The sequence below is a fragment of the Amblyomma americanum genome, chromosome 1 (genome assembly GCF_052857255.1).
Source record: "Amblyomma americanum isolate KBUSLIRL-KWMA chromosome 1, ASM5285725v1, whole genome shotgun sequence".
Taxonomy (NCBI): Eukaryota; Metazoa; Arthropoda; class Arachnida; order Ixodida; family Ixodidae; genus Amblyomma; species Amblyomma americanum.
Genome location: NC_135497.1, coordinates 23,417,436 through 23,443,665, shown reverse-complemented (window position 1 = coordinate 23,443,665; position 26,230 = coordinate 23,417,436). Strand labels below are relative to the sequence as shown.

The following is a 26,230-nucleotide window of genomic DNA, read 5'->3' as shown; positions in this document are numbered from 1 at the left end:
AAGGAATAATAATTAGTCTTGTACTGTTGCCGAGTGCCTTCAAAATATACACAAGCTTGTTGCTGGCATTAAGAGTATGGAAGCATGCATTTTGAATTTTTATTAAGATACTGGAAGGAAAATGAATACAAATCGGCAGAAGCATCCTGCTATATCCAAAAATCTGAATAATGTAGGACATACACAGTGTTCGAAGTTAACTTTTCCAGATTTTTAAACACAAATAATTACAAGAAGGATGATTTTACAGATAGTGGTATATATTCCGTAAAAGTGGTTTGTTAGAAAATTGTGAAGGATTACTTGTGGAAACTTTGTCTTTGATCTACAAACAGGATACAGTAAGCTGTTTCATCACAATATTTCGTAAATATAGGGGTGCAATCCCATAGCAAATGCTTAAATGTAGAGTAACGGGCACTTGACTACGATTGTGATATCACCATAAATACAGTCAACATTTTTTTAAGGTACAAAAAAGAATAAAAACTAGGGTATGACACCTTTCAACATGTCGTTAAACAGAAAACTCGACTAGAATCTGAAATTCAGACACCAGGGCAGCTGGTCAAGTGAACAGAATTTACAACACAGAAGAGGCCCTCGGAATGTGACGCTATAGGCTAATGGTAAATGAGCTAGTTCAAATCGCAGCTTCAAGAAGGATCCCATTTATACAGTCCGTTCTTTACAAGACACTATACATTGGAAATTAAGCACTGGACCATAAAGTACACGTATACCCATACTTGCCTCTCAGACAAAAAGAGTAAATGCACATAGTCACAATATAACAGAATTTTTCAGATGAGTGAACCCACTGAATAAGGAGTAAATGGCACATGATATGAGTACTAATGACATGCACAATGGTCTTAGATTGTAGACTCATAGCAAAACCAAGAATTCTTTGATAGCCAAAAGACAAAGCTGTTCAAAATAAAAAAGACTAGAACACAAAAGTATCATACATTTGGCACATGTGCACACAATGAACATAGTTCAAATCTGGCAGTTGGGCGACTAAATGGCAACTCCACGTAGGTTTTTGGTTATAAGGTGCTAATGATGAACATCCTGGTCGAAGCAGCCAGTCTCAAAGATGTCAAGGCTTTATGGCTGCACATTGAACAGAACTGTTTGCAGATTCTTGGCAAAATATAGCAACAGGAAACTTTAAAATCAAATAAAAAAAGGAAAGGCTACAAAGTACAGAACTACCAAGCTGCTAAAATACTTGGGAAGTTGGACATCAACTGATAACAATATGCGAGGGACCTTTGCAATGGCCACCTCAACACGTTTGTTTCAGATGAAAACAGCAGTTGCTCTAGCTTGTATAAAATATTTCCGCGCATGCGAGTGAGTTCACCAAATGTGGAGTTAAAAGCACTAATGTAACAAATGATAAACACACCAGTCCCAAAGCCAAACCAGCACAGCCTGTGTACTTTTAAAGGCAAGTGGAAGCTTGACTAGAGTAGAAAAGCAGGCCGCATTTCGAGAATATTATGATGAAAGTGAAAGCGGACACATAATAGGTTCAACAACTGGAGATGTCTAAACTGACTGCCTTTCTACAGCAGTCTCAAATGTAAAGAGTAAGGCCCTTGCCCATGCAATGAACATAGTTCACACCCTGCGTTGGGCCAACAAAATGTGTTACATGTTGTTTAATACAATGAAATGATGTGGCAAAATATGATGGTTAAAAAAGTTAGTCTCAAAGTATGTCAGAGCAATATGGCTTGCACTGCTGAAAAGAAAGACTCCAAACTTTGAACTGTAATATTCTCTACAAGGTAGAAAAAAAACAATTATTACAAACATAAAATGACTACAGTAATAGAACTATCGGACATGTAGGCAAGTCAGTAACTTACTGTTGAAAAAGACTAGCCCTCAAAGTACATATGCTGCGATATTGTGTGTAGTGGTTGCCAAGGTAAACCTGTCACCTCAGGTGCAGGCAGTGGTTACTCATCACATTTGCAACGGCCATTATGGCCATGAAGAGAGGTTCTTGACACTTGCAGTCAGCCCACCGCATTATTCTAGGGAAGAGAAAAGACCACATTAGACCACATTATTGGTCAAATGTTCAGGGGAATCCCCCAAAGTGGAGTAGAATTTGTAATAAGGGATTAATTCCTCATTGGCATCCACCCAAGCAGCCGTACGGCTTCAAAGGAAAGCTATACAGCTTTCTCAAAGCTGTATAGCTTTCCTTTGTAGCCGTACAGCTGCGCTTGGGTGGATGCCAATGAGTCATTACTCCCTTATTACATAGACCACATAATTCTAGTGAAGAAGAGAAAAGGTTTGGGTGTGCTAGGCTAGTTGGTCATATGCTCTAATTTTCAGCAATCCATCGGTTACTTTGTACTGCTAACATTTTATAGCCATGAAAACACTGCTATGGTGTGCAAATCTTTTGCCAGGAAGCAGCCAAATCAGTTGATAACACTGCGTGTTTATTTTCAATACAAAAGTTACATTATTCAAAAATAAGATAAAGTAAGATAAAGATAACTCAAAAATCAATCCTTAATTGGCCTGTCCAGCTTTAGCAAGATAAAAAGGCTGCATTACCTTCCCAGTGGCACTGCAGTGCCGGGCAGGAGCGTGGCGCAGCCACTCATGGATAGCTGCTCCAACGACGTAGTCATTGGCGTCATGACCCCTCTTTATGGCACCTATTCAGAAAAATTTCACCCATGTAATTATTTCCTGCCTAGGTTTGCGGACCCCTCCTCCAACAGACAACTGAAGCTTCCATAAACAAACTATGATAATAAAGCATTTTAGCCAAATGCTTACGGCAAGGCTCCCCACTTACAGCGCTATATATGAAGCACAAGATAGAGGCCATAAGCAATCATCTAATATACAGCTGTACTATAACATGTCTTGAATGTAACAGCACTTGAAAAATCTTCACCCGTGCCAAAAATCCATGACTTACTTATTAGGCATGAGCAGAGCCGCAGGTCATTGAAAGCGTGTTTCCCTTTTTTGCCCAGCCACGAAAACTGGCATGCCAGGCTGTCCTCCAGAAGGTGCCGCAGGAGTCGTCTCGTTGATGAGGTTACATTCGCTCCACCTTTCCCCGAAAGTTCTTGAATCTAAAAAAAAATTAAATTGAACACAATCCTAACTGAAATTAAAGTTTCATATCCAAAACATTGCCAGCAGCTGCTTTTAGCGAGATAACATCATAGATGGCATAAAAAATGCAGTATAAGCGTTTTATAGTGTAGCCTTGACAAGCTCCATAATTGCATTCTACTTCTCTGAGTAAACAGGAATTCCACATCAAGTACCAAGTACCGTATTGCGCACAAATTCAAGTGAAAGTAGTAAAATATGCACCAACATACAGATTTCAGTTTAATAAAAATACTTACAAAATCTTCTCTCTTTGAACCATGCAGAGTCACATCAAATTCCTTCAGAGCCTCGTAATCTTTAAATGGAGTGGTGATCAACGGGTTTTGTTCACGGGAAACCACAACGTCCCTAGAAAGTCTGCCCGCCATTCCCACGATCACTTCACCTTGCTGCTGCTGCTGAATGATTCTCAGCAGGGAGAGTCTGCTCAGTACATGCTACTGGAACTCTAGAGGTGCATGCAGGCAAAATAATCCACAAAGAAAATCAGAATGATATGATAACAGAGAACTGTGAGCTGTGAAACTAATAGGTCTGAACCACACCAAACAGAGGAAGAAAACTGACAAAAGTGCATTAACAACTTAAACCAAGCAGGATGAAATTGGCGTGTTAAGCCAGGCAGTGTGAAACCGCAAATCAAAGCTACTGGTGGCATGCAAAAGCTTAAAGCACAGTGGCAGTGGCAAGTCTTGCTTGCTGTGTGAACAGGAACATATCATGCATGATAGTTGAAACCAGACCAGGCACATATAAAAACCGTACAGACCCAATGCGAGACATGCAGAAATGTTTAAGTCAGTGCTTCGTCTTTAGTCACCTTCGGGCAACATCAGCTTTCTTCGCGACCAGTGCTCTACTGCACCCTGGCTTGCAGGCAAGGGAAGACCTGTAGGAATGAGTGCATGAGCATTAAAAGTAATAAAAAAATAGCTTGCGCAAACACTACACCCACGCACCGGTCAATGGCACAAAGTAGCCAATAAGAAGGAAATCAAATATTTAGCTTGACATAAAGACAGCGACATCTGTCTAACAGGCAGCTGAAATGTAGCTGCTCTGTAAGTGGTGCAAAGGCAGCAAAGGATCTGTACTGTATTTTGTTCATTGGAATGGCAGAGCATTTGCAAATGGCCAGCAATAATTTACAACTGAAATTTCAATTTGTGCTGTTCTGTTTCAGTTTCAACACCTAGTCTAACGTTCGACGGAATACCGTCTGGACAGGATGAACCATAATAACAGGGTGAAGTTTGGGTCACTGACCAAGTCAAAAAGAAACGAAAATGACGTTTCGGGTCCCGTACGGGACCCTTGTTCACAATAACTAATGACAGCTTGTTGGCCAAATTGATAGCGAATATTCACGTAGTCTAACGTTCGACGGAATACCGTCTGATCAGGATGAACCATAATAACAGGGTGAAGTTTGGGTCACTGACCAAGTCAAAAACAAACGAAAATGACGTTTCGGGTCTCGTACGGGACCCTTGTTCACAATAACTCAAAAACAAACGAAAATGACGTTTCGGGTCCCGTACAAACGAAAATGACGTTTCGGGACCCGAAACGTCATTTTCGTTTGTACGGGACCCGAAACGTCGTACGGGACCCGAAACGTCATTTTCGTTTGTACGGGACCCGAAACGTCATTTTCGTTTGTTTTTGAGTTGGTCAGTGACCCAAACTTCACCCTGTTATTAAGTTTCAACACCTGCATAGTGATGTGACAAAAAAGACGTTCATATGAAGCACAAAAATTTCAGTAAAACACCTCCTTGGTACCTTCTCATTCGAACTCTTGAGGCTTCTTAGTGCAGGTCAGACTCCTTTAAAGTAATGAAGTAGCAATAGTACTGCACTTTTTGTATGTCTCATATGGCCTCAACATGTTTTATATGTCCCGTCAACTTTCTTTGGTTGTACTGGAAACCAAGCCATGCAAAAAAATTCAATTGTTCATTATAACTGGGCACAGGTCAATTTCACATGCCGTTCCATGTTTACTAATTTGTGCATTATTCCAAATACCATACTACTAATATTTGGCATTTCAACAACACACTACAGCTGTGTCAATTAACACAATATGGCCACCATACAAGCTACACTTCCCAGCAATTGCCTGTAGGCAACCAAGTTTCACATTATGAGTAAAGGTCAACCACAACCATTTAAATGCAGTGCTGGAACCAGCCGGAAAGCGTATATACTAAACAATCAAAAATTAGTTGCAGCACAACATGTTGTCTCAACTTGAGTTTTTAAAAATGAACCATTCCTTAGGTTCTACAAAAGACCTTCAGTCTCATAGCCACATTTTAAGTGGCCTGCTCGGTTTAGCTTAATGACTAGCTTCGGCAGTTATGCACCAAATATATTCAAAAGGGCCATGTCCAATGCCTCAAAATTTAGCAGCAACACACAAAAATTTACCACTACCTTGTTTTTGTGACAGCTGATTGTCCGTAATCAACTTGCTTGTAACCCCTAGCACTGCAATTCGAAAAACAAGCAAAGAACATTGAAAATAGCTCCCATTTTCCCTTCACTATTAAGACTACCACAGTAAAAAAAAACTATGTAGCATAATGCAAGCAATATGCACATACTTAAGCAACGGAATATCAGCTGAGTGAACACTTACTAGGATCGGTCTCCAAGAGCATCTTGGGATCTTCATCTGAAAGCTTCCCAAAAAAAGATTAGACTTTTGCTGCAAATGCCAAATTATGATTTATTAACTTCATCGGCAACTAGAGGAAGAACGTTATCATTTGCTGAAAATACAATGTATGCACATGAGAGCATTGTATAGTTGCCCTATGCAGCATACATACCTGTGCTGGACGATGGTCTGGGGAAACTGCTTGGTGGAGTAAGCCCCTCATCATCGCTCAGGTAATGACTTGGTCGCAGTACCTTAAACAAGGAGGTAAAGTAGACTGAACATGGGAATCAAACAACATAGAGGTAAATAATACCGAGCCAGCCCCAGTAATTACCTTTCGCTTCTCCATTCCTTCACTGTCGAGGTCCGAAGTATACCGTGCATGATCAAGCTTCCGCCTGGCATCTTCATAGCTGGCTGAAATATGAGTGATCATGTACAGCAGTTTAGTACCTTCTAGCTAGGCTATGCATTGTACACTTACTGTATGTTCCCTTGATTTTTACCGTGAAAGTCTTCCATTCTTTACTAGGCTCTTTTCCTTTTAGGACAAGCCCAGCCTCGTCACCTGGGCCTGGTGGCCACTAGAATTTCGCTCCAACAATCCAAGTTGATGGCGCAATGTTAATCATGGTTTCCTCCACAAATTCGACTATGCAAAACTCCATCTGCATGAGAGTTTCAGAATGGATAAACATCCAGCAGTAAATGTACGTCAAACGTTTGGAAAGGATCCAACATATTGGGAGAAATCTACGTATGGCAAAAATTGCATGAAAACTAGAAGATTGCAAATAACTGCCGTATTATAACAGTGCAGTAAGCAAACACGTATGAAGGAAAGGGGGAAACAAAAAAGCACTATAGGTGGATTCAATTCATGAATGCAGCAGTGAATACCTCTCAAAGGAGGCCGTCCAGCCAACGGTGTTGAGTGGATCTCATATGAAGGTTAATCACTTAACACGACATCGCAGGTGGCTGCCAGGTGCTTCTGTGAAAAAGGAGATGAACTGCGATGTCATGCCACTCGATCGATGCTGTTATCTGGAGGGCCTCTTCAGAGGGGCATTTGACGCCATGTCCTTAAAGGGGCCCTGAAAGGAGCTCTAATAAAGCTGCAGTATCCCTGCGATGTTGAAGAATGCCTCTTCACGAATACTGTCCAGCAAGAAATTTTCTAATGCAATTTGTAGAAGCGGCGTTATCTGTAGTCAAAATTTGAATTTCAGCGTCTTCACGCTTTTCCCTCTCCTCTCGTCACTTTTTGCACGCAGGAAGGTCGGCGCTCCAACGCCGGCCCAACCTCCAGGGGTGAAGCTTCCCGACTTGCCAGAACTACGCAATTTATTTGCCGTGGCCACGGTAGCTGCCTGACGTCTGAAAGAATCCAACTAATAGCCAGCACTCGACATGTATACTTAGATGCGTGTGACGGAGGGGGGGGTCAGAGCATGAAAAAGTCGCCAAAAAGGGCCCGCCAACTTTCGTGCGTGATTGTGGGTCCTCTGCTGCGTGCAGAAGTGTAATATTTGACCGAGGTTTTCATGACACCACAATGCAGTGATTGAGCGAGTTGATGTGCTTTCCTCGGAAGGTGTTTCAGAGCCCCTTTAAGTTGTATCGGACTATATAATCTGCACCTTTCCGTAAACTGTGCTTGCTTACCTCACGGCTACAGCGTGAACCAATATCAGCTCAGGCAGCCTTTTTCATTATTTAGCTGCAGTGCAACAGTGGCACGACTGCGTGCTTGCCATTGTAGGGCAGCACCACTGCTTTCTTCACATTTACAACAGGCCAGTACCTAACAGATGACAGTCTGTTGACAATACAAATTCAAAGTCTTGTAGAGTCAAAAGGATGCACATACAACGGCTCAACATCCAAGAACTGCCTGCCTAAAATGCATGGACAGCCATTTTCCATCCAGTGTGCGAAGGCACTAATCAGAACAGTGTCACTGCCAATTTGACAACAGTTGTTGCCTTCTTTAAGGCTCAGTGTAAAAGAATTAAACTTTGCTGCACTCTACTGCGGTCCAATACATCCAAACGGGCGGCCAGCTTTGTCATCACTACCTAGCAGATCACAGTTAGCCCTATGCTCTGCACCAGATGGCTTCATTGCACAAGCGCTTTTTTTCTTGCATCCTGTTATATATCAGGCTGAGAGGGCATCCTGGCTTGCGAAGCAACGCTTCAATTTTCTGCAAGTTATTCTCGAAAGGAAATGCTGAAAAAGATTCCAACGTACCGTATTGTTCAGCATCTGAAGCAAGGCGTAGAAGGCAGTGAACATTATACGACACATTTTGTTCGCCATAAAGCAAAGCAAAATCTTGCACAAAATTTTCCATCAGAACATGAGCATAACTTGCATGCTCCTGGCACAATGACGGCATGCAAAATATTGTGCTAGCTGCAATATTAGAAAATTTCTGTAAGCAGCCTCAGAGATATTGTCCTTCAAGATGACAGGGCCAGTGTTGTGAAGAAGGAGCCAGAACTCTGAGGCCTTCCACCTATCCTTTCCATCAAGTGCCCTTGGACGGTGCACAAACTCCTCTGGCACATGCTTTTCAAGAGACATACTCTGTTTCGATATATTTTCACGATCTTTTGGACCAATTCGAATGGACAGTGGACCTGAAAACCACAGGTTTACAAGTTTCCTTGTTACACCTAAGTACACTAGGTGCATTGGATCAAGAGGCACACACTTACACAGTCAATGGGTAGTTCGGTCAAAATGGAAACTCCATAATAATGGTCCTCATCTGTCTGCAGGCGGAATGACTCATCTGTTCTCGGCACTCCTGCCGTCAGTGAAAAAAAACTTTGTCATCAAAGCCATCCTCTGCTGTGCACTTGGGGCACCCATAGTAACTGCTGCGCTCTTTCGTTTTGAAGATGAATGAGCGAGCTGGCACATCACAGATAATGTTTCCGACCTCAACCTTTACAGTGCCACTGGGAAGTGAAATGCCTTTTTCTAGAATTTCCTTGAGCTCATTCACAAAAGGCCTTAAAAAGCTGTCGACACAACCTGGTTTTGAGGGGCCCATAGATGCCCCAACAATAAACGGCTGTAGTTCAGCAACAGCCAAGTCTGAGGTATACACAAGGCCTTGTACTGGCCAATGTTGTTGCTTTGAGCTTTTAGACAAGGGAAGCCCATCTATGTTAAAGCTTAGCAAAACAACTAGTGCAGCACAGCCAGAGTTAAGCAGAGCATTCGTTAACCCCTTTTCTAGACCGTGATGGCAGTAAAATCCCGGAGCTAGAGGTACAACACTTGCTGCCATAGCTGACTTATGAGGGGTTTCCAGCAAACTTTGTGCATCCTTTGGAAGGTCACAAAAACAGTAATGCGACTTCAGAATACCCAATAACGATGTCAGGGAACGGTGCTTTATATTATGTTCTACAGCCCACCGAGCCAAACGGACAGAAAAACTTTCAGCGCTTGGATAGGCCGTCCCTTGATCGAACTGCTCTAGTGCTTCTGAACCAAACACGAGAGAAGACAAGTCGTCTGAAATCAGGTCAACGAATTCGCGTAGCACACTCTTCAATGCACCTACGGTTTTCCTCATCCGAGAAGTCCCAAAAGCTGTCAACATTACTGTCGCAAGAAACTGTTGCCTCAACTGTCCCATGGTCTGGAGCAATTGCCGTAGTCCCCGCGACATGCTTTTCCAGTATGGATTGTTCATGAGAAGTGTCTTGAACATTACTGTCATTTAGCGCACCTCGTGAATGCCCAGAATGTGAAGAGCAGTCACTGATAACGTTGTCTCGGGGAACTGACACTCCTAACTATTCGAGCATGCCTTCTACTTCAAGACGCGCTTTCTTCCGAGCATGATGCTCTGTCATTAGTTTTGGCATCTTTTCACACTCAAAACACTAATCCCTATTTTTTTTTCTGCGCACGTGCTCCTTATTGAACCGTGAGCAAGAATGAGCCAATAAATATGCGAAAAAGAATATCAGCGCTCAGGTGAACCAGTTATGCCCATACAGCACATAAAATTGCGTTACACTTCACTGGACATGAAGCATGAATGCATATAGTTGACAATACGCATACATACGAGGTAGAACGTTCTTGCGGGCTAGGTTGGTTCATTGCAGAAAAAAGGTTAGAACTGTGCGAATTAGACACGACAGGAGAACAGGAACAAACACGACAACCGAGGCGCAGATAATGTTTCTCAACCTTTAAGTGAAATGCCTTTTCTAGAATTTCCTTGAGCTCATTCACAAAAGGCCTTAAAAAGCTGTCGACCCAACGTGGTTTTGATGGGCCCATAAATGCCCCAATAAACGGCTGCCTGTGTTGTAGTGTTTGTTCCTGTTTTCCTGTCGTGTCTAATTCGGGCAGTTCTAACCTTTTTTCTGCATACATACGTTCCTTCTGACAGCGACGCTCCCGACATTATCACACAAAGGGTGCTGCATTGACTTTGCCAAGCCTACCAAAGTTCCTTGTTTCGGTGTGCTAGAGGAGACAGTGTAAAAAAAGAATATCAGCGCTCACGTTAAACAATTGTGTGAATGCAGCGCATAACATTACGTTAAACTTCACTGAACATCATCAAGCGTGAATCCAGAGTTCAAAACTGTATACATAAGTTCCTTCTATAGAGCTGCACCACGCCGCTTGTTGCAAAAAGCGCGCGCTATGAAAATTGCTGCGCTGACTCTGGCCCACGACCGGCTTGATTACTTGGCTTATTACCAAGTAATAAAGCCGGTCGTGCTCTGGCCCAAGCCCCGCAGCGCCCCCAGTCCCGCCAAAAACTTCGCGCGCTAGCTTTTCGCCTTGCATCTGAATCGCTCCAAACGTTAAACGGCTTACTAATAAATCAACGCAACAAAGAAAGCATTTATTTGTGGTAACACTTCAGTCTGTTATACTTATGCCCAGATTTCTGATGAGGATGAACAACGCCTCCTTTAAGTAAAGGAGGCACTGGGATGAATCATAAGTCACGTGACCAGCGGATCTGCGGTAGTAGCCATCGTCATTGTGCCTCGACAAGAATTACATAAAGGCGCTAGTTTTGAATCGCTAAATGTAGCTTGAACGTCCAGCTCCAGTTTCCAGCCAAGCCGCCAAATTACTAATGGTGTCTTCGACTGGTCGCTTTAGATCGCTCTAGAGCACTCTGAGAGGCGACCACACATTCGGCTGGTCGAAACCGGCCGCTATGACTACATTCGGCTGGTTCTTTGCGCGCCTCCAGTTCAGAGCGCTCTGAGGCGCTCCGAGAAAAAAGTCGGAGTGGCTCCGAGATGAGTCCACGTGACAGAGCCACTTCCGCCATTTCGCGGAAGCGGTGCGAGGCCTCGGCGTCCCCTGCGCGTAGGCAGAAGCAAGTGTAGGCTTTTGACGCAGTAGTAGCGTCCTTGCTGTGTTGTTTTGCGGGTGCCGCGCTGTGCGAGGCAAAATGTCCAAGAGAGGCCGGATAACTACACTAGGAGCGCGGTCTGCGTTGCTGCCGCATGACAACAGCGATTCCAGCAGCAGCTCAGACGAGGACGACAGTGCTATCCACCACAAGGAGATGTTCGAAAAATGAGCGTCCCAGCCTATATCTGTTACATAATGCAATTGTTGCATAATTCCCTTGTCGTGCGTCGCGAAAGTTATCTCACGATGGTAGTTTACACCGTCCCGGAATTCGTTCAATGCGCGCGTAATGGCAAAGCCGGCCAGAAAAAGCGAGACTATACACGTACTCTATATAGGCACTTGTTCGCTGCTGCGTTCGGCGACTTCTGGAAGCACCCAGGCCAACGCCAACACACTTACAGACCATGTGATTTTTTTTGCGTCTGTTGGCACAGTTGCATCGACGCTAGCGTTAACGACAGCACAGAAACGAAACTATGCCGCGGCAGATGGCACAAACAGCTCTGTACAAAATGCGCTTGCGTGGGTTCGCTCCGACAATTTTGTTTCTGCCATCCGTTTTATTCTTGTCGCCTGCACCTTAAAATACACAATTTCTAGATTCTAATATAGCGATGATTGTATGGGATTAATGCGGCCACCGCGATAGCAGCGAAGAAGCGCACGCGTACCGCAGGTATGCTCCCTCTTCATTGCTAAATCCCTTCCACAGACAGCTGCTCAGGCTAACCTAGACTCATCGCAGTGCGTTTCTGAAGAACGGTATTTGCTTATATCAGCTTTGTCCCCCTTTCCCTTATATATCATGTTCATTCTACTTGATCGCCATGCATTGGGGACTTTGCCATCCACTACCATTTTTTTCACTACCTCTATTAATGTTTGCTTGGATTTTGGTCAAAGCTTCTTTATTAATATAATTGGAATACCATCTGGTCCTGTTGACGTGTCACTAGCAACCTTCTTCTCTTGTCATAACGCGAGCGCATGGTTGCGCTCTCTGGAGGGCCACCTCGTCCGACACGGCTGCGCATCGAAGCGAAGTGGCAGATGAGGAGAAGCGCCACGCGCAGGTCCAACTTCTCTAGCGCCACTCGGCTGAGTGGCCGTGTCGGACGCAGTGGCCCTCCAGAGAGTGCAGCCACGCACTCGCATGTTCAGGGTGGACGACCCTGTACTTATGGGACCGCTGTTCGCTTCGACCGACGAATGCCTCGGGGACTGCGGAACCACCGTGCCTGATCACGTTGTAAAGAATTCACATTACTAACTTGCCTATACTCTGCGCAAATCAGGATGAAAGCTCGGAACTTATGAGCGCACATATACCCACTCGACCAACCCATAAATTACGTGAAATGAAAGCATATTTTCATACGGGCAATTAATCACGACAAGATTTTCTTGAGAAAGCTTCGAAAAAGACTTTCATTTTTCTGGAGCACCTTCGAAGGCACAAGCACTACACAAGTGCGAGCACACAAACCACGCAAGCACATAACCGTCCTTTCACAACCAATGTGCCACACCACACGTCCAGAGCAGCCAGAAGCCGACCAAACAAGCAAGCGATGCAAAACGCCCGCGCCTGCACAACAGCGATGCATAAATCACAAATGACGCCAAGCCAATCTATAATCCATAGGTGAAAATAACGCTTTCGTTATTACGACCAGGTCGGAATAATGATTTGGCTTGGCTTTCCGTTATTTTCACCTGGTCGAAATAACGCCAGCTGGCCTGCATTGTCCAGCGAGCCGAAGCCATAATCAAAATCAAATGTCCCGATTTGTTGACGGCGCCTCGTAGCGGCTTTGTCAGCTTTTTTTTTGGTTTTTCGACTTCTTTCGTCGTGTTGCCGGCGACAATGCCGAAACGCAAGTGCAAATTCACGGAACAGATGGGAAAAGAGTACTCGTTCATCAAGAAAACTAAGTCAGAGGCGGATGTGCGCTGTGATGCATGTGGGGCAGACTTTTCAGTCGCTCACGGTGGACGTTCGGATATAGTAAAACACATCAGCTCTGTCAAGCACAAGCAGAGTGTGTCGGCTGCTGCTAGATCCAATGCAGTAACCCAGTTCTTCAGACAGGAACGTGCCGGGGAAAAGGAACTCCAACTTGCTGCATCAAAGGGTGTATTCGCCTTCCACACGATCGCTCACAACCATAGCTTCCGATCAATGGACTGCACTTCAAAGCTTCTGCAGAAATTGTTCAACGAAAAATCCTCCTGCGCTCGCACAAAGGCAGAAGCGATTGCTTTGAACGTGCTTGCTCCGTCTGCAGAGGAAGAATTGAAGACTGACCTGCAGGAGGCTAAATTTATCTCAGTGTTCTGTGATCCTTCCAACCACAAGGATTTGAAAGTGCTCCCGATAATGGTGCGCTATTTCACCGCTGCTGCAGGAGTGCAAACGAAGCTCCTTGAGATTAACACCTTGCCAGGCAAGACTTCAGCTATGGTGAGCCAATATATAATGGACGCACTCGAAGCCAACCAAGTTACATCAAAGCTGGTTGCTTTCAGTGCCGACAACGCAAATTGCAACTTTGGTGGTGCTGCGCGAAACGGGAAGAACAATGTGTTCTCGAGATCGCAAGATTCTATGGATCACAAGATCGTTGGAATTGGCTGCGCTGCGCACATAGCGCACAACACCGTTCAGACTGCTGCCGATTGCCTGCCATTAGATATTGAGGCCGTGATTGTGAAAATCTACTCATACTTTTACATTTACACGGTCATAATGGAGTCTTTCAAAAAGTTTTGTGATTTTGCATCAGCGGAGTACCAGCGGCTTCTGGGCTATAGCAAGACCAAGTAGTTGGCATTGATGCCAGCTGTTGAGAGGGTCCTAAAGCTCTAACCAGCTTTAAAGGCATGTTTTTGTCAATAGACAAGTGTCTGTCTCTCATCAAGTCGTTTTTCGAAGACCCATGTGGAGAGCTCTGTCTCTATTTTCTGCATAGCCAAGCTGCTATGTTTGAAGCTACTGTACTCCAAATTGAAAGAGACACGAAGACAGCTGTGGAAGTCTACAGCGCCTTAAGCTAGCTGCAGACTGAAGTGTGAGAAAGATTTGAGCAATCATTTCTACCATCAAGTGTGCGCTCAAGGGCAACAGAGCTCGAAGAACAGGGACAAGTTCAAAGAGAACAGGTTGTGAATACTGTGGTGAAGTTTTATGCAACTTGCGTGTCATACCTCGACCAATGGTGCCAGCAGTTTGATGAAGTACGAAGCCTTCTATGGGTCTCGCTTGGGTCATCCCCATGCTGCAATGACATGCAGAAAACTGTAGAACTCATAACTTCAGGGTTCAATCATGTCATAGTTGATCAGAATGCCATGTTTGATGAAATCAATAATGTCTCACATTATGTGACCGCTGAAAAAATTTAGGAATGGAAGGCGCAGAAAATATCTGTTGGGGAACGCTTGATGGAGATTCTCGGGCACTTCGAGAAGAATGATGTGCCTTGTGAGAACTTGATGACCATGCTGGAATATTGCATGTGCCTGCCAGGTACAAATGCACCCGTAGAGAGGGCGTTTTCTCTCATGAGCAAGATATGGACAGCAGAGAAGACACAGCTTAAAGTGGCGACATTAAAAGCCATGCTTGCGCTGAAGGTAAATGCATGCATGACGTGCGAGGAATACTTTTCAAATCTTTGCAGAAAGGAACATTTGCTAAAGAAAATACATTCTAGCCAGAAGTATTAAAGAAGGAGACACTTTTCGCACAGGTTGATTTAGAAAAACGACAATGGCTTTTGCGTGTTCGAAATAAAAAATAAAAATGTATGATTGAATGGTCTCTTTGTACCCACCCCCCCCGTCCCACTTTGGGTTCCATAGAATATGGTCACATTAGTGAAAGATGAATTGTCATACAGCATTAGCAATGTTAATATACCACGCAAATAAAGGCACCGAAATTCTGGTGCGTATCGTAACTTCATCTTACTACAGACTTGAGTCAAATCCATCCACAAAGTGTGCCTTTTGACATATGATTCCCACCTGAAAAAAAAAAGGATGTAACCTAAACCAGCAATGCACATTGAACTCCCTGTACAACAAAGCGGTCTTTTCTCTGGCATGGTAACATTAAATACATGGGGAGACAACCAGCTAACTACCGATATGTAGATTTGCTAGAAAAAAAAAACAAGGATTTATGGACGAGCGGTGGGAGTTGCTTGGCTAGTTGGTTCACGCTTCATGACAAAGAACAACAGCACAAGGCAAAAATGTAGATGTGGAGGCCAGTGCCCATGTTTGTGGGAGTGGTTTACACAACTGCTTGAGTCTGTTCTTTATTATCTATTGTTGGCCACCATTTTATAATGAGTATAAGTTCCGCACTGAGAAATGAGCAGCAATAGAATTCTGAAGCGATCTGAACGACAGATAACACGCAATGTTATAAATCACAAATTACCTCTAAACTTTCCTTGACTCGCCCATCATCGTTGATGGGAAGGCAGCCAAGGAAGTGTGGAGCTGCCAGTAGAAGATACATGGGACACCAGGTGACCCAGTTGAAGTGCCTGTCCGTCTCAGCTGCCTGGACAAATAAAAATGATGAGAGCTATTAAATGTGTTGCTAAAAAAAACATTTGAGGGTTGTGATCACAGCATTTCTCTCAGTGGATTAAGCTTCACTGTACACATTCTCAATGCAAGACTAAAATTTCATAGATAAGTGTCTAATGCATATGCACAGGTACTGGTGAAATTAATGCATGCAATTTACATTTGCAATGTGACTAAACTACATCCTGCTAGTTGCTGCTTTGCAACTGAAGCCACGACTGTGCATTACGGTTCAACTATTGTCATTCTAGCAATATCTTACTAGGTTAATTTCTAGATTTATTTATTGCATATATCTTTCCCAGGCTGCACTGTGTATGCTATTTCACAAATGCTGCTAGTACACAGTGAAGCCTGGTAAAGAAATATGAAATAAATCTAGAAATTCAATTAACTATATTGTTGCTCTAGCAGGCGGCCAGAAATAGCGACGCGTACAGCAATGCTGTCAGCGCTGCAGCTCGCAATTTGCAAATAACAACGACCAACAACACGTGCGTAACGAGGAGGATGAAGTTTACATGCAGCGCCGTGCACGCGTGCACGAGCGAAGATTCGAAGTGCTGCGTATGCTGCTACTGCCTGAGGACATTACTCTCGAGTCTCAACAAGAAATACCGGTAAGTACGACCTTTACCGAACGATTCTCGTGCTATTGGGTTCTTGGCACTGTTTTCATAGTGCAGCTGAACTGCTTACATCAGCCTCGCATGTGCGACAGTAGCATGTGTTGTCGCTGGAGCAATGCGTCGATTCTCTTCGCCGTCGTCGCATAGGTCGGGGGTGTCGCAGACGATCTTGAGAATGCACTGTTGAGGTAGTAAGGTTTTCCATTTTCAGCTTCACTTGTTTGTTGTTGCATGGGCCTTCTCCCGGCGGCAGCCCGGCGTTCAGTTCCGCTACAATCGCAGCATATAGGCGAGCGTCGCGCGTGTTACCGTATAAGATCCGTATCAGATGCGTATAAGAGCCGAGGTTGTTGAATCAAGCCAGATGACACAACTATGGGAGGACGAGTCCTTCGACGTTGCTGCTGCTGCTGCTGCCATGGGCGCTGCCATCTTGGCGGTTAAGGTAGCAAACAGAGGCTGCGGAGGTCGGCAAGCTCGGTTTGGTATGGCAGAGTGAACTAGAAGATACAGTGAACGAGAAGATAGGCGTAGTGGTTAGTGAACGCGCTTCACACGCAGAACACTAGGGTTCGATTCCTCCAGAAAGAACGATTTGTTTTTCATTTATTTTATTTTAAATCGCAGTTTGTTTTAGTGCAAACAAGCCGTGGTAGCAAGAAAAGAAAAAGTAAACCGCACCGAAACTGAAGTTTGTGAAGCGTCGCCTTGCTGCTGCTGTGAAAATAAATGGCCCCAGAATCTCCGTACCACCTGCAGCGCCAACATTGAATGCGCGTTTAGAGCACACCCGACGTTACTCTCCAAGCTTCGATCTGTGCTTTTAGCAGATGGGTAAGACAAACACTCTTTTTCAAACAGTGCCCAGGGAATCGTTTCGTTCAGCTTGGCGTCTGCGAGCTGCACAGAATGCGCCACGCAGAGGTACGCTGTCAATGACGGCCAGCTGTGGGGCGCGAGTTGATGCATGACTGAAAAAACCTCGGCGCAATGAAGACAATAGAAGGAAGAAAGACAACACATGCGCACACTACCAACTGTTTATTGGAACAAAATGGGCACATTTATAACCCTCATTCACTGTTCTATATCGCTCACACCCAAGTAACAAGTAATATGCAAATTACAAGTTTAAAAACAAAACGCAGAAGGCTTATCTACAATTCGCTTAAACCTCTAGCTTATGTAAAGATTGCACAATTTAAGCACTAGGTTATAATAGAAAGATAACCAAACAAAATCTTAGCAATAGCAGTGTCACTCAATCGTAGCAAAAGCAGTGTCATGCATTCGACGCCAAAACTGAAAAATTCGTTCAAGGGGAATCAAATCCTGGTCTTCCGCGTGTGTAGCGAGTTAACTAACCACCACGCCACGCAGCGCGCGGGTTCTGCCGCCCTTAAAAAGGCACCTAAGGAAGGATAACGTTCGCAGCGATCCTAGCGGAAATTACCCTCTTTTTGCCTCAATTTTGATACACAGGCGGCATAGGCGTTTGATACACTCTTTTAGTTCACTCTAGTTTGGGTAACTGTGGTTAGGTGGCGTAACTGCAGTTTCGTCTGCCGTAGGAGCACGGTTATACAGTATTGTGCGTTTTTATCGCTGACACATTCAAAAATTTCCCCGCCTCAACCGCTGGCTCATTTGCGGTGAAACTGCGCACAGAGCTTGCGTATTATGGTAACTTTTGTATCGTAGCAAGTTTGACAATGGCACTTACTTAGTTCAGGCGCACATGATGCGAAAACGTAAGCGTCTACGAGAGATCGGCGAGCCAAAACCCGCAGACGACGCTTTTTCGCTGAGAACCGGCAGTGGCGCCATCTGTATTCGGCAGCGGAAAGCGTCACGACTAGGCCGCCGAGGCGAGCGTTGCAAGGAGCGCGGGCCCTTTGAATATGCCGTTCGGCATTTGCTTCATCTTAAGTATTTTCAAACTATAGCACTGAAAAACAAACCAATTCTAGGCGTATCTCATCATTTGCCCTATTAAAACGATATACACACATTAGGCCGGAAGAACGGCTCTTTTTCTCGCAGGACGCCCCGCCGACCTCCTCTAAGTCAGCGCAACCGGTCCTTTGACTGGTCCCCTGTTTTTGGGCGCAATAAAAGAGTTTACCTACCTACCTCCGTCGTCAAAAGGGAATGGTGTGAGCTGTTGAAAGAAAGAATACTAATTTATTGGCAGTACACGCCGTACGCTCGTGTGTACATTCCGTCCATGTGTCCGTATCTTTCTGAACTGTTTTAAGAATGATCTGCCACCGACTCACCCTTGCCGCTGCATTGGTTGGAAAGCTGGCAAGTAAAAGACGTTCAGGCTGCAAAGCAATCAATCCTCAAAGTGGCCTCCTGCAGCGTCTATGCATCGCTGCAACCTGTGAGCGTATTCGCTGAACACTGCAGCTCTCATGTCGTCGCTTATCGTGTCGAATTCTTTTTTTATATGCTCATGAAGACGCTCAACACTGTGAAGGCTTCCAGCCCTGTAGACGCGCGATTTTATGTATCCCCACACGAAAAAATCGCACGGCGTCAAGTCTGGCGATCGCGGTGGCCAAGACATATTGGGCGACCCACGCCCCATCCACCGGCCCGGAAATTCTTCATTGAGCCATTGTCTAACTTTGCTTGCGTAGTGAGCAGGGGCGCCATCTTGCTGGAAGATGCATAGCCGCTGCTGCATGTGGTACTCCACCAGCTCCGGCAGAAATCGTTCCTTCAACAGGCGCAGATAAGAGTCAGCAGTCACACTGTCCTCAAAGAAGAACGGGCCGACCACTCCCTCTCGCCAAATTGCGCACCAGACAACAGTCCGTGGCGAGTTCACGGCCCTGGTGTGAGTGAAATGCGGGTTGTTTTTCGACCAGAAACGTGTGCACTGCCGGTTTACTTGGCCGTCCAGGTGAAAAACAGCCTCGTCACTGAACATCAAAAAATCGAGGCGTCCAGGATCTGCTGCCAGTCTCTGCTGCTCTGAGCGACAGAATGAGACCCGCTGGGCTTTGTCTGCTGGGCTTAAGTGCTGGTGTACACGCACCCTGTACGGACGCCATCCTTTAATCTGAAGTGCTCGGCTCACCGTCGATGGGGCTACGCCGAAAAGAAGCCCAGCACGGGTGCATCTCATACGAGGGTTGGTTTCAAAGACCCCCTCAACCGAATCACCGATTCCACGGCGTCCCTTTCCTTTATCTTTTCTTGCTTGCCTATTCACGGATCCAGTGTCTTCAAACTTATGGCGCCATTCCGAAACGGCTGTGTGAGACGGTGGCCGCCGACGAAACCGCACCATAAATTGTTTGCGGACGTAGTGCATTGAGTTTCTCTCAATTAGCCATACCACTGCCGCAGCTTTCTCTTTCGCACTGTAAGTTGGCATACCGAAGCTCATCACACAACACAGTGCAACGAAGACGTCTAAACAGCAGGGAAGAATAAAAAGTTCGCACCACACAACGAAATTAAACGAGAACAGCAGTTCAGGACTTCGTGGTGTCACCCTCCGATGCTTTCAGAGAGTCCCGAAACCAGACGAAATGAGCTGAATTGGATAAGCCACTCGGCAGAAGAAGAGATCAAACAATATTCTTATTAAGGTAAAGCCTCTTTAAATCAGTAATTTTGATATTTTTCCGCTCAATTAGCCGAAAATGTTGTAAGCGCTTCAGTTGAAGCAGACGCAAATGCCGAACGGCATATTCAAAGGGCCCGCACTCCTTGCAACGCTCGCCTCGGCGGCCTAGTCGTGACGCTTTCCGCTGCCGAAAACAGATGGCGCCACTGCCGGTTCTCAGCGAAAAAGCGTCGTCTGCGGGTTTTGGCTCGCCGATCTCTCGTAGACGCTTACGTTTTCGCATCATGTGCGCCTGAACTAAGTAAGTACCATTGTCAAACTTGCTACGATACAAAAGTTACCATAATGCGCAAGCTCTGTGTGCAGTTTCACCGCAAACGAGCCAGCGGTTGAGGCGGGGAAATTTTTTAGTGTCAGCGATAAAAACGCACAATACTGTAGTTACGGGGACCCGTTGTTTTTAAGGTCGCCCGTGTAAATGCGGTATTAGAAACATAAGCAATCACGTGACAAAGACATTTCGTTTGATTCGGTCACGGCAGACACATTTAAAACACGCGCGGCGCAACCGTTAGTGCGGTCTTGCGGTGCGGGATTCAAAATTTGTGTACATGTGGTAGTACGCTGTTGACTACGGCCGCTACCCATCATATCTGCCATACGTTGAATGTGGCAGCGGCGCCTTGTCTTTTGTGCGAAAGCTTTTGATTAGCGGTGAGTGCTGCAGCTAGTCGTGTACTGGATGCTCAAGCGTTTCCTTTCATTTCGGTGCTTAAGTCTAAACCATGGTTTTCTGAGATTCGCTTTTGCATGTATCATATTTGTCTTTTTTTCTCTCACTTAATTAAGTCGTGTACCACCTTCTGCTACCGGTTCTAACACTGCTCAATCGGGCCTCCCGTATTTTGTTTCGACAGAATTAAGGAACATGGCTGGGAAGCTGCTAACCTTCTCACCGCCTTCGAAGGTGCCTTCGAAGGTAGTCGAAGGCAGAGCTGTGGATGCCGAGGTGCCCATTCTGCTGCTGCAGCCATTCAGCAAGTCACCGCAGGTCACTTTCGAACAGATTCCGGTTGGCCAAGAGGCAGTTCGCCAGCTAAAAGTCTCGAACCCCTCCAACACCGACCACATGGTGACACTCAGCGATACGCTGCGGTCAAAGGGATTCAGAGCAGACCCAGAAGTGTTCAAGCTTCTGCCTGGACAGAGCCAGCTCGTGTCATTCTTCTGGAAGCCTAATGGCAACGAGACATCAAGCAGGCTGGCTGTCCCGATTTCTACCGACAAAGGCTACAAGGGCCGATTCGTCTTGCTGGGAACAGTCCGCGAGGAGCCGAAGCCATTGAAACCACCGCGTAAGGTACGACTGGCCCTTACTCAATTCCTGAGGGCGCCTACTTTATGAGCACGTAGCTGCGTAGCTGCTTCAGTCTCTATCTGCTGATCATACCTGAACTTGCTTCCAGACTGATGCATTGAAATCCATTTTGTGTCTTTATCTGTTTTAGCTAGTATGGCCTATGTTCTGGCGACATTCTGCTTCCAACTCTGGCGTCATCGATCTTATACTTAATTTCGCTACTCGGAGCTTAATCACTGAAAGTAAATTTCTTCCTGTCGGGTGAAGAATAAGTGAGGAAAACGCACAAGCAAAAAGCACAGACAGAAATGGTAACATCCTGAGTTACTGCCATACTGAAACGGGTTTTGTACAAAAAAAAATGTTCTTTCAGCCTGCATGTTCACTTGAAAGTGACCCTTCTAGGCAGGATGCTCATACAGAACTATTTTTCTGTTGGTATCCTTCTAGGTACATTAACAAATCCAAACCCAAGAAGCTTATGCTGGCCCACAATGTTGCATTTGCACTGAAATGGGCTGCTTCCAAATACACGGCCTTCAGAGAGATAGTCACCCCAATTTAGAAGAGATTCCTTGTGTCCCATCTCCCCATGCACCTTGCTTATCTCTGCTTAGCCCCCGTCCTTCCAGACCTTCCTTTTCCTGCTGAAAGAGCTATTTTGTCTGCATTTCAACTTGGTGCGTGACATAATTATGTCTGCAGTATTATAGCTGGATTTGCAGTAAAAGGCCTTGTTCAGACTTGACTACTCATGCACGTATTGCTTTTTAATGTGCAGAATCTGGTCAAGTCAAGCATCCTCACCAGTTCACAGAAGCCAAACCTGAGCTCAAGAGCTACAACCTCTGTGCAAACACCAAAGAAGGTTAACTCAACTCCTGCACGTGCGTGCAAAAAAGCGGTGCCTCCCATCAGAGCGACCATCCCAAAGGAGTTCAAATCCTCTGCAAACAAGAATGCTGGTCGTGAGAACCTGACCTCAAAAGTTTCTGCATCTGCACAAGTGTCCAAGAAGGCAGCCACAGCCATGTTAGAGCCATGCAAAAAAACAGTGCCTCCAGTCAGAGTCACTGTACCTAAATGTTTCGCATCTCGTCCAAACAAGAATGCCACTTCCAACCGTCCTGCAAGCAGCTCATTACCTGCATCCATCACCTGTGATCCTCTCATTGGTGGCGACGCTCAATCCCTGCTAGGTGGAGGAACCATTTCAGTGGTGCCGGCGTCCAATAAATCTGGAGGCCTCTATCCTCTGAAAACAGCAACATGCACGGAGGAGATCCGCAGAGAAATGTTTGCCTGTGGTGCTCCTGCTTTGGAAGCCACAGCAAACGTCACGGTGGAGGATAGTGAGGATAGCTTCAAGACTGCTAATGCTACATTTGAAAACAGCCTAGAAATGTCCAAAAATGCTTTTAATGACAGCCTGGAACCAGGTAAATTGGCAGATTCAACTGCTGTGGATGCAGCAGCAACAGTCAACAATAGCGAAGAACACTCAGACTTTGGCAATGGCAATAATGACACCTTTGTACTTGACCTCAGTGCTGAGATGTTATATCAGCAGATAATTGAAAAGCAGTCCTGTGCCAGTTCACAGAAAGAAGAACCCATCACCACATCTGCGGAGCAAGCCAAACCGCTTCTGTGCACCCCACAAGAGGCTGACATTGAAGGGTCACTATGGCCTCCACAGCTCCAGGCCATTTCAAATGAACAGCGTTCTTCATCACCGAAGTGCCCGGCCAAGGCTAGCAAGGAGGACAGTTTGCCCGACATCGAGAACCTGCTCACTGAACTGGAGCTAGTTGCAGGCCGTGATCCAAGATGCAGTGTAGATGACTCGCTGCTAGAAATGCTGTAGGTGTTTGCAGCTGGTTCTCACACGCAGCTGGTTCTCACATAAGAAGGATGTCACCTGCCGCACAGGTAGATGTTTTCTTGTCGAATCCCGACGAAGAAGCACGTCCACTCCTTCCGAAACGCATCTGCTCCGTTCACTGTCTGGTGCCTTCCTCGCGACCTGATGGACCACGGCAAGCAACTCCGGTGCCGTCTTCCGAGGTTCTACGGCGAACTTGGGGCCCAATGCCAGGACATTCTTCACGTGCTCAGGTAGATGGACATCTCCAATAGTAGTGACGTCCCTTCGAACCGTGCGACCTGTATGTGCGACCTGTATGACCTGTATGTGTTGCTACGCACCACCAAACCAGAACGTCAAGCCGACAGGGATTTCCAGGCATACCTTCGCATCGCCTCACAAACGACAGAGTTCATGTGCGAGGCTTCTCCAGGGCTGTGTTCCAAAGATACTGCAACGCTTGCTGCCACATGAACTCTGTCGTTTGTGAGGCGATGCGAAGGTATGCCTGGAAATCCCTGTCGGCTTGACGTTCTGGTTTGGTGGTGCGTAGCAACACATACAGGTCATACAGGTCGCACATACAGGTCGCACGGTTCGAAGGGACGTCACTACTATTGGAGATGTCCATCTACCTGAGCACGTGAAGAATGTCCTGGCATTGGGCCCCAAGTTCGCCGTAGAACCTCGGAAGACGGCACCGGAGTTGCTTGCCATGGTCCATCAGGTCGCGAGGAAGGCACCAGACAGTGAACGGAGCAGATGCGTTTCGGAAGGAGTGGACGTGCTTCTTCGTCGGGATTCGACAAGAAAACATCTACCTGTGCGGCAGGTGACATCCTTCTTATGTGAGAACCAGCTGCAAACACCTACAGTGACCTAAGTTACATCAACAAACAATCTATTAAAAATTGCTATATTAATACTTTTTTGCTTGCTTGTTTTCTTTTTCATTCTAACTTAATTCTACTTTTCTGTTTTTTTTTACAGGGGGCACAAAGAAGCCTCTCAGAAAAGTGTGAGAGGCAGGGCTATATTTGTCCACTTGCAGACTAAAAGCATTTTTCTTTTCAGTGGCCATAGATAGATTAGATAGATAGACAGAGGCAGACAGACAGACATACAGACAGGTAGGTATGCATGTATGCATGCATGGTAGGTAGGTACACTGCTTTTGCTACGATTGAGTGACACTGCTATTGCTAAGATTTTGTTTGGCTTATCTTTCTATTATAACCTAGTGCTTTGTGCAATCTTTACATAAGCTAGAGGTTTAAGCGAATTGTAGATAAGCCTTCTGCATTTTGTTTTTAATCTTGTAATTTGCATATTACTTGTTACGGGGGTGTGAGCGAACGGTGAATGAGGGTTATAAATGTGCCCATTTTGTTCCAATAAACAGTTGGTAGAGTGCGCATGTGTTGTCTTTTTCTTCCTTCGGTTGTCTTCATTGCGCCGAGGTTTTTTCAGTCATGCAGTCACTCGCGCCCCACAGCTGGCCGTCATTAAGTGACAGCGTACCTTTGCATGGCGCACTCTGTGCAGCTCGCAGACGTCTAGCTGAACGAAACAATTCCCAGCACTGTTTGAAAAGGAGTGTTTGTCTTACCCATCTGCTAGAAATGATTGAGAATTACGGCAGCACTGAACTCTTTGAAGACCATGTTCGTGTCGAAGACTTCTTCCCTTCTGACGTTAGCAGCATTAACCAGGCAGGGAATTCCACCCATATGTTTTAGCAGTGGAGGTCAGCAAAGAGTAGTGGTACCTATGCCTTTTAAAATTTTATGCATGACGCGATTGTGTGTTTCCCTTGCTAAACTTCGCCAAAGTGAAAACAATCAATGGACGATTAAAAGAGTTTAAAAGGTCACCTCTGTCATTGCTGACATTGCATGCACACCTCCATTGTGTGTAGCGTAATTCTCTTATGCATGCCCAGGCTAGTACATTATCGAGAGCAGGAACTTTTAAACTGCAGCTCCTATTTAGCCCTGTCGTTCTTGGTATGTGACGTCTGTACCACTTACCATGGCAGCACTTGAAATCATTCAAATGCAGATAATAATAACTAGCAGCATGCTAATCAACTTATAGATGCCTACAAGTGACCACTAAGCACCGATTTATTACTGTAAGGAACAAAATGTGCCGAAAAATTCATCATCGTCAGCCCAACAACGCTCACTGCAGGGCGAAGGCCCCTCCCATGTCTCTGCAATTAACCCTGTCCCTTGCCAGGTGCGGCCACCGTATCCCCACAAACTTCTTAATCTCATCCGCCCAGCTAACTTCCTGCTGCCACCAGCTACGCTTGCCTTGTCTTGGAATCCACTCCATTACCCTTATTGACCAGCGGTCATCTTGCCTTTGCATTACGTGCCCTGCCCAAGCCCATTTCTTTCTCTCGATTTCGGCTTGGATGTCATTACCCTCCATTTGTTCCCTCACTTTAATCACCGATTACATGTGACATCGCAATAGCATAGCCAGACGTTTCACTGAACCTTTGGAAACCATTTCATTTCAGCCGCCGCGGTGGCTGAGTGGTTACGGCGCTCGGCTGCTGGCCCTAAAGACGCGGGCTCGATCCCGGCCGTGGCGGTCGAATTTTGATGGATGCGAAATTCTAGAGGCCCGTGTACTGTGCGATGTCAGTGCACGTTAAAGAACCCCAGGTGGTTGAAATTTCCGGAGGCCTTGACTACGGTGTCCCTCATAGCCTGAGTCGCTTTGGGACGTTAAACCCCCATAAAAACCATAAACCCATTTCATTTCATAGATGCTTATACCTGTGTTGGCCAACGGTTCAACTCCCGATTGATAGCAGAATCAAGCTGGGACTAGCAGTTCTGTGCTAGAGCTCATGCAGATTTGAACACATAGTCCTGCACTTGTGTGAAATTTGGGGGCCCACAAT

The 26,230-nt window shown here is 45.6% G+C and overlaps 5 protein-coding genes across 8 annotated transcripts; 2 read left to right on the top strand and 3 right to left on the bottom strand.

Annotated features, from left to right (window-relative positions):
• Nucleotides 1-85: 85 nt before the first annotated feature.
• On the bottom strand, nt 86-10,348 carry LOC144111233 (uncharacterized). Of its 2 annotated transcripts, XR_013310007.1 has the most exons (9): nt 6,327-10,348; nt 6,177-6,259; nt 6,012-6,093; nt 5,819-5,861; nt 5,614-5,667; nt 3,992-4,060; nt 2,966-3,125; nt 2,593-2,696; nt 86-2,054 (listed from the first exon to the last, which is right to left on the bottom strand). XR_013310007.1 is itself a non-coding variant. In XM_077644455.1 (4 exons), exons 1-4 carry the CDS (start codon nt 3,537-3,539, stop codon nt 2,037-2,039), a joined length of 414 nt encoding a protein of 137 aa, XP_077500581.1. In that variant the 5' UTR covers nt 3,540-3,615; the 3' UTR covers nt 1,908-2,036. The 2 variants fall into 2 exon arrangements, 1 of the variants encoding a protein (XP_077500581.1); XM_077644455.1 differs by lacking the exons at nt 3,992-4,060; nt 5,614-5,667; nt 5,819-5,861; ... (1 more) ...; nt 6,177-6,259; nt 6,327-10,348 and adding an exon at nt 3,408-3,615 and having other exon boundaries at nt 1,908-2,054.
• A 1,101-nt stretch (nt 10,349-11,449) lies between these two features.
• LOC144111205 (uncharacterized) lies at nt 11,450-14,158 on the top strand. The gene has a single exon (XM_077644418.1). It carries the CDS (start codon nt 13,134-13,136, stop codon nt 14,091-14,093), a length of 960 nt encoding a protein of 319 aa, XP_077500544.1. The 5' UTR covers nt 11,450-13,133; the 3' UTR covers nt 14,094-14,158.
• Nucleotides 14,159-14,303: 145 nt separating this feature from the next.
• Nucleotides 14,304-17,312, bottom strand: LOC144111214 (uncharacterized). 3 transcript variants are annotated; one of them, XM_077644437.1, is made up of 4 exons: nt 17,182-17,312; nt 16,571-17,000; nt 15,717-15,842; nt 14,304-14,544 (listed from the first exon to the last, which is right to left on the bottom strand). In XM_077644437.1, the coding sequence occupies exons 2-4, from the start codon at nt 16,703-16,705 to the stop codon at nt 14,452-14,454; spliced, it is 354 nt and encodes a 117-aa protein (XP_077500563.1). In that variant the 5' UTR covers nt 16,706-17,000; nt 17,182-17,312; the 3' UTR covers nt 14,304-14,451. The 3 variants fall into 3 exon arrangements, with proteins under 3 accessions (XP_077500563.1, XP_077500555.1, XP_077500569.1); XM_077644429.1 differs by lacking the exon at nt 17,182-17,312 and having other exon boundaries at nt 16,571-17,059; XM_077644443.1 differs by lacking the exons at nt 14,304-14,544; nt 17,182-17,312 and adding an exon at nt 15,168-15,295 and having other exon boundaries at nt 16,571-17,060.
• On the top strand, nt 16,295-23,420 carry LOC144111204 (uncharacterized). Its single transcript, XM_077644403.1, has 3 exons — nt 16,295-16,491; nt 21,001-21,443; nt 22,225-23,420. Exons 2-3 carry the CDS (start codon nt 21,012-21,014, stop codon nt 23,308-23,310), a joined length of 1,518 nt encoding a protein of 505 aa, XP_077500529.1. The 5' UTR covers nt 16,295-16,491; nt 21,001-21,011; the 3' UTR covers nt 23,311-23,420.
• On the bottom strand, nt 18,839-19,636 carry LOC144121701 (uncharacterized). The gene has a single exon (XM_077655089.1). The coding sequence runs from the start codon at nt 19,634-19,636 to the stop codon at nt 18,839-18,841; it is 798 nt and encodes a 265-aa protein (XP_077511215.1).
• Nucleotides 23,421-26,230: the final 2,810 nt, after the last annotated feature.